The sequence below is a fragment of the Dendrobates tinctorius genome, unplaced genomic scaffold, assembly GCF_039654945.1.
Source record: "Dendrobates tinctorius isolate UK_male_01 unplaced genomic scaffold, ASM3965494v1 ptg000116l, whole genome shotgun sequence".
Lineage (NCBI taxonomy): Eukaryota > Metazoa > Chordata > Amphibia > Anura > Dendrobatidae > Dendrobates > Dendrobates tinctorius.
The window spans coordinates 27737172-27758271 of record NW_027361784.1 but is presented as its reverse complement, the minus strand read 5'-3'; the positions used below and the strand labels follow the sequence as shown (position 1 = coordinate 27758271).

The following is a 21100-nucleotide window of genomic DNA, read 5'->3' as shown; positions in this document are numbered from 1 at the left end:
AATCGTACTTCAAAGGGACTTTAATTAACTTCTGATCATGAGTCAAAACCGCGGGTGACACAATTTGAGTCTTCATTTATGCAGTGTGATCCTACTGGAACCTAACAGTCAGAAGTGTGGGATTTTTACTTTCCAGACAGAACTGCAAAACCTATCGATTAGCCACAAAATAACCCAGCGAATAGCCACAAAGTAACCCAGCAATTAGCTGCAAAGTAACCCAGCGATTAGCCTCAAAGTAACCCAGCGATTAGCCACAAAGTAACCCAGCGATTAGCCACAAAGTAACCCAGTGAATAGCCACAAAGTAACCCAGCGATTAGCCACAATGTAACCCAGCGATTAGCCGCAAAGTAACCCAGCGATTAGCCACAAAGTAACCCAGCGATTAGCCAAAATGTAACCCAGCGATTAGCCGCAAAGTAACCCAGCGATTAGCTGCAAAGTAACCCAGCGATTAGCCACAATGTAACCCAGCGATTAGCCGCAAAGTAACCCAGCGATTAGCCACAAAGTAACCCAGCGATTAGCCAAAATGTAACCCAGCGATTAGCTGCAAAGTAACCCAGCGAATAGCCACAAAGTAACCCAGCGATTAGCTGCAAAGTAACCCAGCGATTAGCCGCAAGGTAACCCAGCGATTAGCTGCAAAGTAACCCAGCGATTAGCCGCATGGTAACCCAGCGATTAGCCATAATGTAACCCAGCGATTAGCCACAAAGTAACCCAGCGATTAGCCACAAAGTAACCCAGCGATTAGCCACGAAGTAACCCAGCGATTAGCTGCAAAGTAACCCAGCGATTAGCTGCAAAGAAACCCAGCGATTAGCTGCAAAGTAACCCAGCGAATAGCCACAAAGTAACCCAGCGATTAGCTGCAAAGTAAACCAGCGATTAGCAGCAAGGTAACCCAGCGATTAGCCACAATGTAACCCAGCGATTAGCAACAAAGTAACCCAGCGAATAGCCACAAAGTAACCCAGCGATTAGCCGCAAAGTAACCCAGCGATTAGCCACAATGTAACCCAGCGATTAGCCACCAAGTAACCCAGTGATTAGCTGCAAAGTAACCCAGCGATTAGCCGCAAAGTAACCCAGCGATTAGCCGCAAAGTAACCCAGCGATTAGCCACAAAGTAACCCAGCGATTAGCCGCAAGGTAACCCAGCGATTAGCCACAAAGTAACTCAGCGATTAGCCACAATGTAACCCAGCGATTAGCCACAAAGTAACCCAGCGATTAGCCGCAAAGTAACCCAGCGATTACCTGCAAAGTAACCCAGCGATTAGCTGCAAAGTAACCCAGCGATTAGCCACAAAGTAACCCAGCGATTAGCCACAAAGTAACCCAGCGATTAGCTGCAAAGTAACCCAGCGATTAGCTGCAAAGTAACCCAGCGATTAGCCGCAAGGTAACCCAGCGATTAGCCACAAAGTAACCCAGCGATTAGCCACAAAGTAACCCAGCGATTAGCCGCAAAGTAACCCAGCGATTAGCTGCAAAGTAACCCAGCGATTAGCCGCAAGGTAACCCAGCGATTAGCCACAAAGTAACCCAGCGATTAGCCACAAAGTAACCCAGCGATTAGCCGCAAAGTAACCCAGCGATTAGCTGCAAAGTAACCCAGCGATTAGGCGCAAAGTAACCCAGCGATTAGCCGCAAAGTAACCCAGCGATTAGCCACTAAGTAACCCAGCGATTAGCTGCAAAGTAAACCAGTGATTAGCTGCAAGGTAACCCAGCGATTAGCCGCAATGTAACCCAGCGATTAGCCACAAAGTAACCCAGGGATTTAGCCGCAAAGTAACCCAGCGATTAGCCACAAGTTAACCCAGCGATTAGCCACAAAGTAACTGAGCATACATGACTATTCACCTCCAATAGAATGTTTGTAGTAATGCCGATGCAACTTCTACATTTAGTATTTAGCCTGCCAAACTGATACACATGTGGTCAAAATTGTTGGTACCCCTTATTTAATGACAGAAATACCCACAATTGTCACAGAAATAACATTGCTTTTCAACCATGCTTCCACAGAATTTTTAAAGAAAAACTCATGAACTAGGCCTGGACAGAAATGATGGTACCCCTGAAAAAAATGTGACAGAAGGGACATGTTAAATCGTGGTGTGTCCACTAATTAGCATCACAGGTGTCTACAATCTTGGAATCAGTGAGTGGCCTGTATAGAGGGCTACAGATACTCACTGTGCTGTTTGGTGACATGATGTGTATCACACTCAACGTGGACCAGAGGAAGCGAAGGAAAGAGTTGTCTCAGGAGATTAGAAAGAAAATTATAGACAAACATGTTAAAGGTAAAAGTTATAAGACTATCTCCAAGCAGCTGTATGTTCCTGTGACCACAGTTGCACAAATTATTCAGAATTTTAAGCTCGATGTGACTGTAGCCAACCTCCCTGGACGTTCCCACGGGAGGTAAATTGATGACAAATCAATGAGACGGATAATACGAATGGTAACAAAAGAGACCAGAAAAACTTCTAAACAGATTAAAGGTGAACTTCAAGCTCAAGGAACATCAGAGTCAGATCACACCATCCGTCGTTGTATGAGCCAAAGTGGACTTCATGGGAGATGAACAAGCAGGACACCATTGTTGATAAAAAATCATTAAAAAGCCAGAATGGAATTTGCCAAACTACATGTTGACAAGCCACAAAGCTTCTGGGAGAATGTCCTATGGACAGATGAGACAAAAAAGGAACTTTTTGGCAAGGCACATCAGCTCTATGTTCACAGATGGAAAAAATGAAGCGTATCAAGAAAAGAACAGTGTCCCTACTGTGAAACATGGAGGAGGCTCTGTAATGCTCTGGGGCTGTTTTGCTGCATCTGGCACAGGGTATCTAGAATCTTTGCAAGGTACAATGAAATCTCAAGACTATCTAGGGATTCTAGAGAGAAATGTGCTGCCCAGTGTCAGAAAGCTTGGTCTCAGTCGTAGGTCATGGGTCTTGCAACAGGATAATTACCCAAAACACACAGCTAAAAACACCCAAGAATGGCTAAGAGGAAAACATTGGACTATTCTGAAGTAGCCTTCTATGAGCCCTGCCCTAAGTCCTATTGAGCATCTTTGGAAAGAGCTGAAACATGCCGCCTGGAAAAGGCAACCTTCAAACATGAGACAACTGGAGAAGTTTAGAGTGGCCACAATACCTGTGAGAGGTGCAGAAGTCTCATTGCCAGTTACAGGAATCATTTGATTGCAGCCATTGCCTCAAAAGGTTGTGCATGAAAATATTAAGTTGAGGGAACCATCATTTCTTTCCAGGCCTATTTCATGATTTTTTTTTTTTTTTTAAATCTGTGGAAGTATGGCTGAAAAGCAATGTCTGACTTTAATTTGTTCATTTTCATAGATTTTTGATTTATTATTACTTTTGTCAGATTCAAGTTATTTCTGTCACAATTGTGGGTTTTTCTGTTATTAAAGGGAATCTGTCAGCAGTTTTGGCCGATATAAGATCTGGCCACTGCCTTTCAGGGCTTATCTACAGCATTCTATAATGCTGTAGATAAGCCCCTAATTCGACCTGCAAAATAAGAAAAATAAGTTTTATTATACTCTCCCGGGTCTGGCACCTACCATCTTCTTGCGATGCCGCCCTCCTGCTTTCTTTACAGGCTCCCCGGCATTGCGCTCCTGTACAAGGCGTACTTATTTGCTCTGTTGAGGGCAGAGCAAAGTACTGCAGTGCGCAGGCGCCAGGAAAAGTCAGAGAGGGCCAGCGCCTGGGCAGATAAGTACACCTGCGCAGCAGCGCGAGCGGGGAGCGATGATGAAGCAAGTAGGAGGACGGCATCGCAAGATCATGGGAGGCGCCAGACCCGGACCTGTAACACCCATCGTACCGGACCGCCCTCCCCTCCCCGGGTGAGTATAATAAAAGTTATTTTTCTTATCTTGCAGGTCAGATCGGGGGGGCTTACCTACAGCATTATAGAATGCTTTAGATAAGCCCTGAAAGGCAGTGGCCGCATTTTATATTGGCCAAAACTGCTGACAGGTTCCCTTTAAACGAGGGGTACCAACAATTTTGACCACGTGTGTATGTGACTGAAAGTCATTATTCCAACGTTGTGGATAGGTGAAAAATGATTGCTTGGTATTCCGGCACTGGGTCCCCACCATCTATAAAACATAGGCCCCAAATACTTCGTTCCTCCTCACTGCTTCATAGAAGTGATGAGAACTTGTGCGGTTCTCTGCTCCTGTATTGACTTAAGATGTAACTGCATTTTCGGCTGAGGTTTCAGTATAACCTGTACTGTGCGTGTACATGGGAAGTAACGCTATTTCTGGCCATTATTGGACATGTATCATGCTTATAGCAGTTTCTCGCCTGCACTAGAAGCCTCAGCAGTTTCTCCTTTTGATTACCCCAGCCTCTCCCCACAGTCCGTAGAATTTTATTAGCAGCAGGTGTAATTTGACTCCTCACTGCAGACAGGTTTTTAGACAGATTTGAGCAAGGTATGAGAGTGAATTAACAGTGCAGAATGACATTACTAGCACTGTTGATGCCTGGAAAAATAAATAAAAATGTAGTTGCTCTCCAACTACTGTTCAGTTGAACAACGGGAGGTCTGAGTGGTTTGGCAATAATACATATTCCCACTTTACGACCATATGAAAGCAGCTGTACTTTGGGTAAGTCTACATTCACACATCTGTGTGTCCTGGTCTAAGTACAGACCACAATGCATGGACAGTCCTTGGGTTTCCTGACCCGAACCAGACAGCCTTGTACATACCATGGATGGATCGCAACCAAAGGGATGTGAGAATATAGCCTAAGGGCTTGTTCACAAGTCCAATTTTCTCGTACGAGTGCTAGCATTGGTTTTCACGAATAGTACTCGTACCTATGATTTTGTACAGGGCTGTGATTTTTTCATTGGACCAAGTGGAAACATATTCAATTTTTTTCCGAGCGTTGGATTAAAATTGGCAATGTGAGTCTATGGGCATGAAAAAATAGGACTGCAGTCTGATGTAATTAGAGTGCAGACTGATTTTCACAGACTGTCAGGAAAGAAAAGGTGGGTAAACTATTTTTTCTCCACATACAAGAAAAACTGATGGCACTCTGACCACATTCTGATCAAAGTCTGATCAGAATAATTGGTCCCTTTTTCTCATATGTGAAAAATACTAGCATGTGAACGAGGCCTTGGGCCAGATGAGTAATTAAATAATTGCTCTTTAAATAATTACTTGAATTTCAAGTGGTTTTAACCACACAAAACTGTTCGGTCATTGCAATCGTCCATTCTGTCTGCCTTACGAGGCGCCTCGTTCACACATCCGTGTCTTCGGTACGCGTGGTGACAGTTTTCACATGTACCGAAGACACTGACACACGTAGATCCATTCAAATGAATGGGTCTGTGCACATGTCAATGTGTTTCCATGGACCGTGTGTCTGTGTACCACACACGTAGACATGTCAGTTGTTTACCATCAGCAAGGGCGGCAAAACATCCCGCACACAGAGAACACACATTGATTTAATCCTTGTGACACGCATCAGCACCGGGGAAGAAGCGCCACAGTAAGCGCTGTTCCTCGGCAACAGGTGCTGAAGACTGCTCTCATCATTCTCCCCTGCTCTGCCGGCGATCGGCTCGAGCAGAAGAGAATGATGAGAATTATATTAAAGTCAGAACGATGACAGCAGGTGGGGGCTTTTGGGACTATTACTCCCATCATCAGAAATTTGCTGCCGCTAATAACAGTGACAGCAGGAGCGGATGATCAGGGTATTCCTCACCCGCCGCCTGCGATATAACTAATTAAATGAATGACACCAAAGGAATGAACTCAATCATATACAGCTCTGGCAAAAATTAAGAGACCACTACCAAATGTTCAGTTTGTCTGATTTTTCTCTTTATAGGTACATTTTTGAGTAAAATGTAAATTGTTCTTTTAGTCTATAAACTACTGACAACATGTCTCCGAATTTCCAAGCAATAAATTTTTTGTGTTTTTTTTTCTGACAAAGAAAAATGGTAAAAATTAAAAAAGAAAAACAGTGCTTTCAGACCTCAAGTAATGCAAAGAAAACAAGTTCATAATCATTTAGAAACAACAATACTAATGTTTTAACTCAGGAAGAGTTCAGAAATCAATATTTTGTGGAATAACCATGATTTTTAATCACAGCTTTCATGCGTCTTGGCATGCTTGCCACCAGTCTTTCACACTGCTTCTGGCGCAAAAATGTAAGCAGTTCTTCTTTGTTTGATGGCTTGTGACTATCCATCATCCTCTTGATTACATTGCAGAAGGTTTTCAATGGGGTTCAGGTCTGGAAAATGAGCTGCACATGACAGGGTTTTGATGTGGTGGTCTATTAATTTTTTTTCCAGAGCTGTATATTCAGCCAAAAAAGTAAGAAATACTTATGCAACACCAAAGAAAAATGCTTTCAAAAAATGGATAGTAAATGAATAAATTTTATTGTTAACAATCAATTAAAAAGAACCACAGAGGTTCATAAAAACATTAAATAATTAATGGAGGGTAAACAAGATACAGAAAGAAGATGGTGGGTATGGCCAAAAAAAATGGCAAAACATGTAATGCTTACAGAAGAGGGAATAATATTATAATATATAAAGTGCAAGTGCCCATGCAATATCATATAACATACTGTATATACCTGTGCAAATAAATGCTACTGGGATACCATAAGTCTGCTCAGACCATGGAGAAAAACGGAAACCAGCATGGTATAAAGATTATGAGATTAATAAAGGTAAATAATATAAATATACAAATAATGAATTGAAATGGTTTCAGGGAAACACCATGATCAGAGCAGATGCAACAACATGAAATAACAAAACATAAATGATAAAACTCACATTGCGTATGCCATAATAATAATTACTATATAAAAGAAGCTGAAGGAAAAAAAAAGCGCAATAGGGTCTTATCTGGGTGGTATTGAGAATAAATGATAAGAAGTTCAATCACCTTTTCCAGGGGAGATAAAAGCATATAATCGACTGTCAGCCGCTGCACGCCCGAAGGTCCACTCCGTGACCGCCAATGTAAATCCTCATCGATAAAATATTTTTTTCGAACTCACTGTGCGCTGCTTGACAAAGTTCAGTAGTACAGCATGAAGGGTTTTAACAGTTTAATTCCCAACGCGTTTCGAAGTTTCTAATACTTCTTCCTCAGGGGATGACATGTCGCAAGCCAGGGACCCACCACACCCGACGCGTGTTTCACTATGGAAAGCTTCGTCGACTAGAAAACTATTTAGCCCCCAGACATGGATTACGGCGTGGGACCGGCGGGAATGGTATATTGTTTTTTTTGGTTTTTTTTATTACAGGAGAACGAGGGCGTCTGTGAAATTAAGCGAGGTCGTAAGTATGGTTTAATTGAGAATATTAATGGAGTCTGTGTCATTTTTTCAATTAAAAGACTTTATTCTAGCTGTGTCTTTATTTACCCTATAACTATAGGATTAGTAATGGAGAGGTGTCTTATAGACACCTCTCTATTACTAAGCCTTGGACTCGATGTCACCTAACAATACAAAGGTGACATCAACCCCACAAATATGAACCCCATTTGCCACCGCTACAGGGCAAGTAGGAAGAATCGGGCAAAGCTCCAGAATTGGCGCATCTAATAGATGTGCTTTTTCTGGGCCGCTGTGGGCTGCTGTTTTTAGACTGGGGGGCCTATATCAATGGCCCCTTATCAGTCTGAGAATACCAGCTTTCAGCTGTGAGCTTTAGCAAGGTTGGTTGTCAAAAAGGGGATCCCACGCCGTATTTTGGATTATTTAATTTAAAAAACAGCGTGGGGACCCCTCTATTCTTGACAACCAACTTTGCTGAAGCTCACAGCTGAGGGCTGCAGCCCCCAGCTGTGAGTTTTGCCTGGTTGGCTAAAGATAATAGGGGGGAACCCACTTCGGGTTTTTCATTAATTTATTTAGTTATATCGCAGGCGGCGGGTGAGGAAAACCCCGATCACCCGCTTCTGCTGTCACTGTTATTAACGGCAGCAGGTGTCGGATGATGGGAGTAATAGTCCCAAAAGCCCCCACCTGCTGTCATTGTTCTGACTTTACCATAAGGCTGGGGTCACACTAACCGACGAGAAATACGGTCTGTATTTTACATGCGTAATACGGAGAAATGTCCCCTAATTAGTGCTCCATATGTCATCCGTAATCAAGGTGTGGTCGCGTATTTTGCGCATGTAAGCATCCATATGTAATCCGTATGCCAAGATTTTCTCGCAGACTTGCAAAATGGACATATAATGGATCCCTATGACAGGTTAAAACTCAAACGAAAGAATAGATATATACACATAGAATACATATATACATATATATATATATATATATATATATATATATATACTGAACATGTCATGGAGACACACACACATATATATATATATATATATATATTTACATTTCATAGAGTTCTACATAAAAGAATAGCCGCTAATTCAATTGCCGGCTTCTGTAAAATTATTCCCCAACCCGACATGAAATGACACATGGTTTACACACAGTAAACCATTTCATTTCATGTATTTTTTTATATGTCCCTGACTAATAATTAAATTAGGGTTTGTGTGTAAAATATGGGACGTCTAGGTGTTAAATTAAGAGGTAAATTCGTTGGAAAAAAATGCGTGGGCTCCCGCGGAAAAATCGCAACCAGAAAGGTAAAACAGGTGAGTGAGGGCAGATATTAATAGCCTTGAGAGAGACCATTGTTTTTGGCCCCCCCCGGCTTCAAAAATCTGCCCTCAGACACCCCAGAAAAGGCACATCTATAAGATGCGCCTTTTCTGGCACTTATCCTCTCTATTCCCATTGCCCTGTAGCGGTGGCTAATGGGTTAATATTAATGGATTAATGTCATCTTGCAATTGGAAGGTGACATTAAGCCGATTAATAATGGAAAGGTGTCAATTAGACACTTACCCATTATTAACCCTAGACTATTGAACGGTTAAAAAACACACACAGACATTAATTAAAAATTATTTTAATGAAATAAAGACACCTAGTTTTTGACAAGATTTATTGCTCTGGTAATCCAAAAATAAAGCATCGATCTGTTACAAAAAGAAAACAAAAAAGCAACCATAGCCTTACCTCTCCGCTGCTCAGTCACGTCCCCCGCTGCAATCCATCAGAAAGGGTTAAGTGGTTTACACAGGGTCCAGTGCTAATGCAACCAGCCCCATGTAAACAATGTAAATTTTCTTCTGCTCACGCTGATCTTCGGCAGAGCATGGGAGAATGGTGAAAGCCGTCTTCAGCACCCATCACCAGGGGTAACAGCGCTTACTGTAGCGCTTCTTCCCCGGCGGCCGGCCGCGTGGTACTGATGTGGCACGCGGGCAGCACATGTTTTTCACACACGTGCCACAAGTATTACACACACGGACACGGATATCTCTGGTACCGCAGTACTGGAAATAAACGGACATGTGAAACTGGCCTTAATCTTATTTTCTTTTAGATCGTTAGGCTTGATCGTGAATTGATGCAGAAACCTAGCCATTAGCAATGTGGAAGTTTCAGGCTCTGAACTTAATTAATTTGTTTTATGAGCTAATTGAGATTCACAAGTCTGTTCCCAGCTTATCTTTAAACCACATTAGATTTTTGCTGTGCAGTTTAGCTCTCTCATTCACAATTTGGCAATTAATTTTTGATGTAATGATTAAAATAGGACTTGGCACGGCGAAGGCACGACAGACTAATTAACAGCCTCGCAGACTAAGCAAATGCTGTCACTAGTAGCAATCTACATCTTTTTCTATCCGACCTCATTCAACAGGGACAAGATTGATTTTTAGAAAATGTGAGGCATTCAGCAGGACCGAAAGTTATATACTGTACAGTGGGTACGGAAAGTATTCGGACCCCTTTAAATTTTTCACTCTTTGTTTCATTGCAGCCATTTGGTAAATTCAAAAAAGTTCATTTTTGTTCTCATTAATGTTCACTCTGCACCCCATCTTGACTGAAAAATAATTCAGAAATGTAGAAATATTTTCAAATTTATTAAAAAAGAAAAACTGAAATATCTCCATGGTCCTAAGTATTCAGACCCTTTGCTTAGTATTCAGTAGAAACACCCTTTTGACCTAGTACAGCCATGAGTCTTCTTGGGAATGATGCAACAAGTTTTTCACACCTGGATTTGGGGATCCTCTCCAGTTCCTTCAGGTTCGTTGGTGAACGTTGGTGGACAGCCATTTTCAGGTCTCTCCAGGGATGCTCAATTTGGTTTGGGTCAGGGATCAGGCTGGGCCAGTCAAGAATGGTCACAGAGTTGTTCTGAAGCCACTCCTTTGTTATTTTAGCTGTGTGCTTAGGGTCATTGTCTTGTTGGAAGAGCACTCTGGAAAAGGTTTTCATCCAGGATATCTCTGTACTTGGCCGCATTCATGTTTTCTTCAATTGCAACCAGTCGTTCTATCCCTGCAGCTGAAAAACACTCCCATAGCATGTTGCTGCCACCACCATGTTTCACTGTTGGGATTGTATTGGGCAAGTGATGAGCAGTGCCTGGTTTTCTCCACACATACTGCTTAGAATTAACACAAAAAAGTTCTATTATCGTCTCATCAGACCAGAGAATCGTATTTCTCATAGTCTGGGAGTCCTTCATGTGTTTTTTAGCAAACTCTATACGGGCTTTCATATGTCTAGCACTGAGGAGAGGCTTGTGTTGGGCCACTCTGCCATAAAGGCCCAACTGGTGGAGGGCTGCAGTGATAGTTGACTTAGTGGAACTTTCTCCCATACCCCTACTCCATCTGTGGAGTTTAGCCACAGTGATCTTGGGGTTTTTCTTTACCTCTCTCACCAAGGCTCTTCTCCCATGATTGCTCAGTTTGGCTGGACAGCCAGGTCTAGGAAGACTTCTGGTGGTCCCAAACTTCTTCCATTTAAGTATTGTGGAGGCCACTGGGCTCTTAGGAACCTTGAGTACTGTAGAAAGTCTTTTGTAACCTTGGCCAGATCTGTGCCTTGCCACAATTCTGTCTCTGAGCTCCTTGGCCAGTTCCTTTGCCCTCATGATTCTCATTTGGTCTGACTTGCACTGTGAGCTGTGAGGTCTTATATAGACAGGTGTGCGCCTTTACAAATCAAGTCCTATCAGTTTAATTAAACACAGCCGGACTCCAGTGAAGGACAGAACCATCTCAAGGAAGATCACAAGGAAATGGACAGCATGTGACTTAAATATGAGTGTCTGAGCAAAGGGTCTGGATACTTATGACCATGTGATATTTTAGTTTTTCTTTTTTAATACATTTGCAAAAATTTCTACATTTATGTTTTTTTCATCAAGATGGGGTGCAGAGTGTACATTAATGAGAAAAAAATGTACTTTTTTGAATTTACCAAATGGCTGCAATGAAACAAAGAGTGAAAAATATAAAGGGGTCTGAATACTTTCTGTACCCACTGTATAGGGTTCTCAGTGCAGCTGGAGACCTATTGAATGCCTCCTTATTTGCTTTCCCATGCATTGTACTAGCGATAACAGGTTCAAGTCCTCTAGTTGTTTCTTAACCTCTTTCCAACATAAGATATTCTAATGCGTCCTATGTCAGGCATGGGTGTAAGGAATGACCTCAGGTTGAAGTCCTCTTCAGGAACTAAAAAAAAGTGTAAAATAATATACAGTATATGTCTGAATATACAGGTACTTCTCACAAAATTAGAACATCATCAAACAGTTAATTTATTTCAGTTCTTCAATACAAAAAGTGAAACTTGTATATTATATAGAGTCATTACACACAGAGTGATCTATTTCAAGTGTTTATTTCTGTTAATGTTGATGATTATGGCTTACATCCAATGAAAACCCAAAAGTCATTATCTCAGGAAATTAGAATAATTAACAATAGGAAGCCTTTGCAGGTGTTTTAAGTGTTTTAAAAAGGTCCCTTAGTCTTTTGTAACCTTGGCCAGATCTGTGCCTTGCCACAATTCTGTCTCTGAGCTCCTTGGCCAGTTCCTTTGCCCTCATGATTCTCATTTGGTCTGACTTGCACTGTGAGCTGTGAGGTCTTATATAGACAGGTGTGCGCCTTTACAAATCAAGTCCTATCAGTTTAATTAAACACAGCTGGACTCCAGTGAAGAACAGAACCATCTCAAGGAGGATCACAAGGAAATGGACAGCATGTGACTTAAATATGAGTGTCTGAGCAAAGGGTCTGGATACTTATGACCATGTGATATTTTAGTTTTTCTTTTTTAATACATTTGCAAAAATTTCTACATTTATGTTTTTTTCATCAAGACGGGGTGCAGAGTGTACATTAATGAGAAAAAAATGTACTTTTTTGAATTTACCAAATGGCTGCAATGAAACAAAGAGTGAAAAATTTAAAGGGGTCTGAATACTTTCTGTACCCACTGTATAGGGTTCTCAGTGCAGCTGGAGACCTATTGAATGCCTTCTTGTTTGCTTTCCCATGCATTGTACTAGCGATAACAGGTTCAAGTCCTCTAGTTGTTTCTTAACCTCTTTCCAACATAAGATATTCTAATGCGTCCTATGTCAGGCATGGGTGTAAGGAATGACCTCAGGTTGAAGTCCTCTTCAGGAACTAAAAAAAAAGTGTAAAATAATATACAGTATACGTCTGAATATACAGGTACTTCTCACAAAATTAGAACATCATCAAACAGTTAATTTATTTCAGTTCTTCAATACAAAAAATGAAACTTGTATATTATATAGAGTCATTACACACAGAGTGATCTATTTCAAGTGTTTATTTCTGTTAATGTTGATGATTATGGCTTACATCCAATGAAAACCCAAAAGTCATTATCTCAGGAAATTAGAAAATTAACAATAGGAAGCCTTTGCAGGTGTTTTAAGTGTTTTAAAAAGGTCCCTTAGTCTGTTTCAGTAGGCTCCACAATCATGGGGAAGACTGCTGACTTGACAGATGTCCAGAAGGCAGTCACTGACACACTCCACAAGGAGGGTAAGCCACAAAAGGTCATTGCTAAAGAAGCTGGCTGTTCACAGAGTGCTGTATCCAAGCATATTAATGGAAAGTGGAGCGGAAGAAAAAAGTATGGTAGAAAAAGGTGCACAAGCAACCAGGATAACCGCAGCCTTGAAAGGATTGTTAAGGCCATTCAAAAATTTGGGGGAGATTCACAAGGAGTGGACCGCTGCTGGAGTCATTGCTTCAAGAGCCACCACACACAGACTAATCCAGGGCATGGGCTACACGTGTCACATTCCTTGTGTCAAGCCACTCATGACCAATAGACAACGCCAGAAGCGTCTTACCTGGGCCAAGGAGAAAAAGAACTGGTCTGTTGCTCCGTGATCCAAGATGTTGTTTTCAGATGAAAGTAAAATTTACATTTAATTTAGAAATCAAGGTCGCAGAGTCTGGAGGAAGAGTGGAGAGGCCACAATCCAAGCTGCTGGAGGTCTAATGTAAAGTTTCCACAATCAGTTTTGGTTTGTGGAGCCATGTCATCTGTTGGTGTAGGTCCACTTCATGCTTCTCTCTGCCGACAAGCTTTTTGGAGATGAAAATTTCATTCTCCAGCAGGACTTGTCACCTGTCCACACTGCCAAAAGTACCAATACCTGGTTTAAAAACAACAGTATCACTGTGCTTGATTGGCAGCAAACTCGCCTGACCTTAACCACATAGAGAATCTATGGAGTATTGTCAAGAGGAAGATGAGAGACACCATACCCAACAATGCAGACGAGCTGAAGGCTGCTATAAAAGCAACCTGGGCTTCCATAACACCTCAGCAGTGCCACAGGCTGATCGCCTCCATGCCACGCTGCATTGATGCAGTAATTGATGCAAAAGGAGCCCCGACCAAGTATTGAGTGCATTTAAGATTTTAAATTCATTTTTCAAGCTGGTGTTATAAAGTTTTCTAATTCACTGAGATAATGACTTTTGGGTTTTCATTGGCTGTAAGCCATAATCATCAACATTAACAGAAATAAACACGTGAAATAGATCACTCTGTGTGTAATGACTCTATAGAACATAGGAGTTTCACTTTTTGTATTGAAGAACTGAAATAAATTAACTTTATGATGATATTCTAATTCTGTGAGAAGCACCTGTATATAAATCTGCATACAGGTGCCATCTGAATGTGGTCTGATTTTCTTTGATTGTGAGGGTGTGTGCACACGCTGCGGATTCTGCTGCGGATCCGCAGCGGATTTGGCCCTGCAGATCCGCAGCAGTTTCTGCTGCGGTGTACAGTACCATAATATCCTATGGAAATCAAAAACCGCTGTGCAGACGTTGCAGAATTTTCCGCCCGGATTTGCTGCGGTTTCTAAACCGCAGAAAGAATTGACATGTCAATTCTTTCTACGGATTCCGCTGTGGTTTACCATCTCCTCCACTGTAGAGATGATAAACCGCAGGGCAAAACCGTAGGCTAATCCGCAGATAAACCACAGGTTTTTTGACCTGCGGATTTTGCAAAATCCGCGCGGATCAATCCGCACCAGAATCCGCAGCGTGTGCACACACCCTGAGATAGGAGAAGTTGGAGAAACTTTTTTTTCAAGTACGAGAAAAACTGATGCAACTTGGACCAAACACTGATGAAAATCACTGATGAAACTTGGTCCTTTTTTCTCGTACGTGAAATAACTTAATGTGTGAATGAGGCCTAACACAAGAAAAAAAAGGTACATGCCTTAGAAAATGGTGATGAAACAAATTTTTAGTTTTTACTATTTTTTTTTCACTATTTGAATTATAAAAAAAAATTATGGCTTAATAAAAAAAGACGTTGTTCAGCTATGTTGATAGATGAATAAAAAACAGTTATGGCTCTTGGAAGAAGAGGAGAGAAAAAAATAGTAGTTCAAAAACAATCAGTGGCCACAGAGGGAACAGATTGAAAAGAAAAAGGGGTAATGTAAAGTACATGTTGTATACGCTACATTTTTTATAGTCATGTGGCGCCAGTACAAGCTTGACTTCCTTGGGTACAAATCCAATTCTGTAGTTTTTAAGGTCTAGCAAATTAATTTGATCCACTTAGTACATATGTTTCCAACAAGGCCCCTTAATAACGTCACTTTATTTCTATTAGAAAATTACCAAGTGGCATTGAATATCTGTGTTGTGCCCAGATCAGATTCTCCCTCTTCTGCCCTTTGGGCCTTTAAGCCTTAATACTATGAAATATTCTTCTTCATCGGGTGTCTGCGCTGCTCCGATGGGACTCTCCTATTGAAAAATGTATGAATGTTCTTTCCGCCACACTAATGTATTCACAATTTTCTCAAGTGCCCGGTCACAGCAACAACCAATTTCTTTTCTTTCCTCCAGGAAGAATTAGGGGAACTATTGCAGCTTGTGAAGGAACAGGAGCTGAAGAACGAGCTGTCGGGCATGCAGCAAAAGAGGACTAGCCATGGAAACAAGAAATCCAGCTCCAAACCACATCAGACCAATAGCCTGCAGAGGTACGTCGCTTTCTACCACGTCTGAAAAGATGTACACGGCTCTGGGGATGAATTTCTTCACAACATGAAGTTTTAATGCAATGAAAATGACTTGTTTCCTGTGGTGAAGCAGAGAATAATTGTACGGCACAAGACGGAAGATCTTTATTCTTTAAATATCTAATCCAACCATGAGAATGTGCAAAGATACTTTGGTTCAACGAGGTTGTTTAATTGAGAGCTTCTTAAAGGGATGTTGCCACCTGAAGCATTTATCATCTAGTCACTGGATAGATCGGCAATGGTTGAGCATGTTCCCTCCTGCTGCTCCATTCACACTCCTCCCTTCTCCTGCCTAGTTGCTGAGACAGGGTACAGCGATTGTGGTCCTCTATTTTAGCGTTTGATCCCAGGGGTCAGTTCTGCACTGATAAATGCTTCAGGTTGAAATATCCATTTAAAGGGAACCTGAAGGTTAATAGCGTTCCACTGCTGTTCGGCACTTTGACAGCTCACTCTGCAGCTTAACAGTGCAAAGCATGACCTGTCAATCAGTGTGCCGGAGCATGCTTATAGTCGCCACTCACAATGCTGTGAGCGACGACTGTAGCTCCTTTGTGCACACCCCTATGACTGTAACACTATTAATTTTCCCCCGGTAGCTGCAGTTTCAGTAAGGCAGCCAGGCAGCATTGTAACGTTAGTGTCCAACCAAGAGCACTACGCTTTCCCTATACTGTATGTAATAACCTGCAGGTACGGAGGATGTTGCCACGGATCTGAGTCACCAAGAGTTAAAAGGTTTATTTACAGGGGTGTTCACTCCATGCAGGAAGGAGCAATAGGGGGGAAATTGCAACAAATATATGGTAATATGGTATTTAAAGTATTAAACGAAAGCAGAATAAACTTAGTAGTCTGAAGAAGGCTTGACTGAAGGGTCTAATTCTCCAACATTGGCACCGTCAACAGCGGCACATGCAGTCTCTCAAGTCTCTGTCCAGGATGAAGAAATGGCCTCCGGGGTAAACAACAGGAAGCTGGGCAGTAAGAGGGAGTCCTGCTCTCACCACTCTTAGTCACAAGTCCACACTCAGAAAGTGTCTCCGCAGGAACGAAATCACACTCCTCGGTCAGTCCAGCTACTTCTCTCGGGCTCTGGTCTGTCACTGCGCACGCCAGGCCTGCAGGCACTAGCGACTGTCTTAGACTTGTCAGAGGAGTCTCCTCCAGTCACGGAGGCTGGCGGGTCCACATTCACACAAAGGGCGCTCACCGCGTACTGTCGGTCTGTCTCAGTCCTCCGCCGGAAGGCTCTCTCGCTCCAGTGATGCAGTGCAGCTGGCAGCTATCTCTCAGCCGTGCTGTACATTCCCACCCTGACCCTGCTCTGCTTCCTGCGCACAGCCCCTTCTAACAAGTCCCCGCCCCCTATATGGAAGGCTGTAGAAGAGCAGAAGGCTAGCACTCGACTCTTGTGGATATGATGGTGCTAGTGAACGGAGCCAGTGGTCCCATAAATAGTAGAATATATAATCACTGCACTCATAGAGGTTGAAGAGGTTTGCCTCAAGTGAATAGTTTATTACAGGTGATAGGTAAACTGACAGGCAAAAATTAACGTTTCGGACAGTTAATGGCCTTCATCACAATGCCGCCTTTGAAAATATCTCTCTAGTTTACAATACAAGTGATCAATGGAGACGGTTTATGTAGAAATAGACAGAAAATTCTACAATAGGGGGAATGGTGTATAGGGGTCAAAAGGTGACGCCACACTGGTTGTATGTGATTTTTGAGTGAGGTAATTCTTAAATTGATAAGGTTGTGCATGCAACCTAAATTGTGTCATGGAAACAGCTGGATGGCGCTGTAGTAGAAGCAGACATCAGTGGCTGTTATGGGGGTGCTGGCATGTATTAAGCCAGGTTCAGTTAATCTGGTCACTGCTGTAGTATAGGCTGGAAGGCCAACAGGAGTATGCACATGTGAGGGGAGAACAGAGGTAATCAATCCATGCAAGTGTTAACATATAGGGTTACATATCTTGTAAGTTATAGACCTGCTCAAATCCAATGGTGGTAGCACAGATATAGGTGCAGGTACTGCTGTATCACAGGAGCGTTCTTGGGCGACGCAGCTGCAGAAGCCGGCGTTAGTGGACGAGTGGGAGACGCTGGCACACTAAGTGTCTAAGCATGGGGGGGAGACACTTAATGTGCCAGCGTCTCCCACTCGTCCACTAACGCCGGCTTCTGCAGCTGCGTCGCCCAAGAATGCTCCTGTGATACAGCAGTACATGCACCTATATCTGTGCTACCACCATTGGATTTGAGCAGGTCTACAACTTACAAGATAAGTAACCCTATATGTTCACACTTGCAAGGATTGATTACCTCTGTTCTCTCCTCACATGGGCATACTCCTGTTGGCCTTCCAGCCTATACTACAGCAGTGACCAGATTATCTAAACCTGGCTTAATACATGCCAGCACCCCCACAACAGCCACTGATGTCTGCTTCTACTACAGCGCCATCCAGCTGTTTCCATGACACAGTTTAGGTTGCATGCACAACCTTATCAATTTAAGAATTACCTCACTCAAAAATCACATACAACCAGTGTGGCGTCACCTTTTGACCCCTATACACCATTCCCCCTATTGTGGAATTTTCTGTCTATTTCTACTTCAACCGTCTCCATTGATCACTTGTATTGTAAACTAGAGAGATATTTTCGAAGGCGGCATTGTGATCAAGGCCATTAACTGGCCGAAACGTTAATTTTGCCTGTCAGTTCACCTATCACCTGTAATAAACGATTCACTTGAAGCAAACCTTTTCAACCTCTGTGAGTGCAGTGATTATATATTCAACCCTACATAGAAGGGTCGGTCCAGGTCTGATAACCTTCCCCCAGGAAACGCTGCTGCCTGGCCAGGTGGTTCCGGAAACGGAGCAGGAGAGGTAACCCCATTTAGGTTCCTCCTCCTCTTCACCCCCTTACATGTACACGAAAACATAGTGAACATTATCACACTACATGCAATGAAGAACAATCAAACATGGAGAGAAAGCAATGGTAATAACCAGAAGGGGTAGAAGTACCATATCATACATGAGGTAGTACATGTAACATGTAGCAATACCAGTAAGCAAAAAGGCATAAATACAACATTATTAACTTAACCCCTTTACACTTTTTAGACTATACTTCGAAAACTTAGGTGCATAGTGGATTTTCCCAATTCATGTGTGCTCACAAGGCAACCCCTCTATGATGGCACCATGATTCTATCAGACGTATCTCTCCTACAAATTTAAAGGTCAATGAGGATCAAGCACAACACAAAAAAAAAATAAATCTGATACATCTGATCAACACCTACTTAGAAGAAAATAAAATGTGTAGAATGCTCAATTGGGAGTTCCCTTTAGGCTTTTTCCATAGTTACTTGCTACTTTTTTTTTGCACGCAGGGAATAACCGAAGACACATTCTTATCTAATATTTGCACATTATTTTTTAGTCACCTTGTAGCTCAAGCCTTAATTACTGTAGTTGATCCATAAAAAACTTGTTGCATATTTCAGCTTTCAGCAGAGCAACAGCATTCACGTAAGCAAAGTATAACAGCTAAATCAGCACCATCGGCTTTTGGTGAGTTTTTGATGTTGCAGATTTCCCGCATCCATAAAGTAAAATAGGTTACTTGCATTTATTAAAACTTACGAAGTATAAAACACTCACCAGAAACTCATCGTGGGAACGTAGCCTAAGGGAACTAAAAACTTTGTACAAAGTAGATAAAATGAATACCATAAAAGTTTAAATCTCCCTTCCTTTTTCCAATCTGAAAAATAATAGGAAAAAAGCATATTTGGTATTGTTGTGTCCGTAAATGTCTGATCTGTCAAGATAAAGGATTAACCAATACAGTAACATAAACAGCGTAAAGAAATCAAAACGTTAAAATTGCCTTTATTTATTCCTCTTGTGGTCGGCATTCCAAAGTCTCATTGCTCTAACTCTAAGCCTATGTGCCCACGGTCAGTAATTGTCAGCGCTTTGGACGCAGCACATGTCCGCCGTGTCCAAAGCACTGCCGGCTTTTGAACGCAGATAATTCCATATGTATTCATTGAACCATGCGGAATCACCACGCCCTATACATTACACTGGTGATATTTTTCTCGTCTCCGCAAGATAAATAGACATTCTGTGGTCTAGAAAGACGCACCGCATGTCCGTCTTCGCAGGTAAGCTGTGGTCTTGAAATCCCATCCACTATGCTGTAACATCTGGCCACTGCGGGTTGGACACTGCGGATGTACGCAGCGTCAAACCCGCAGCGTTTACTGACCGTGGGAACATACCCTCAAGAACCCTTTTCTGTTTAGCTGTTGGAATCGGCTTTCCTCCACCCGTAATGGGTGCCCCCAGGTCCTCAGTATGGTCTTTGGAAGGAATAAGTCTTGTGCCAGTGTTTTGATCTGACCACACATATATTTATACATGTAAATGAGATCTCCTCTGAGGCGTCTTTTTTCTAAGCCTTCCATCCCTTGTAATAATCTAGTTGCCCAAATTTGAACTGACTCTAACTTCTGAATATCATTTTTAAAATGTGGAGCTCCAAACTAGATCCCATATTCTAGGTGTGGCCTCACCAGTGATTTATAAAGGGGTAATAATACGTTGGGATCATGAGATTTTATCTCTCTTTTTATACACCCTAAAATCTTGTTTGCTTTTGTGGTTGCTGCTTGACATTGAGTTCTGCTGCTCAGCTTACTTGTAACCATAATCCCCCCATTCTTCTCCTTTTTTGTTGTCCCAAGTACAATCATATTTAATGTATATGCAGCAATAGGATTACTCTGTACCAGGTGCATTACTCTACATTTTTCTACATTAACCCTTTAAGGACAAGGGGTATTCCCTTTTTTGACTTTCCGTTTTTTTTGCTCCCCTTCTTCCCAAAGCCATAACTTTGTTACTTTTCCATCAATATGGCCATGTGAGGGCTTGTTTTCTGTGGGACGAGTTATACTTTTGAACAGCTCCATTGATTTTACCATAATAAATTATGTAAAAATTTAACTAAAAAAAATGTAGGAATTGAAGTTTTTTTTTCCATTTTAACTCACACTGGAATTTTTTAAGTATTTTTCGGTAAATGTTATGATAAAATGAATGATGTCACTGAAAATTACAAATTGCCTTGCAAAAAAACAAGCCCTCATCCGGCTCCTGGTGAAGGAATGGAAAAAAAGCAAAGTGTAGAAAATTAAAAAAAGGCTGCTAATAAAATCTAGAAATTGACATAGTAAATCATGTTTCTTAATCATAATCTCTTCTCTTGGACTTCTCTCGTGCTGCACCTTTATCCTGGATTGCTGTGTATCTAACCATCAAAATCCAGATATCCATAGTAACAAGCATTGTACCTGAGGTCATTATTGTAATGCAGTCACATATTTCTTGTATATTGGCAGTAATTTTGCATGTACTTAGCAGGTCGGTAGTATAGGATTGTGGAAAGCTTTTACAATAACATTCAACTGTAAAGAGC

General features: G+C 41.9%; 1 protein-coding gene across 1 annotated transcript in view; it reads left to right on the top strand.

Moving 5' to 3' along the window:
* LOC141101197 (uncharacterized) overlaps positions 1 to 21100 on the top strand; it is a 259136-nt gene that overhangs the window by 195325 nt on the left and 42711 nt on the right. The window contains exon 17 of the mRNA XM_073590063.1: positions 15410 to 15546. Within this exon, the coding sequence (XP_073446164.1) occupies positions 15410 to 15546 (137 nt within the window). The remainder of the gene's footprint in view (positions 1 to 15409; positions 15547 to 21100) is intronic.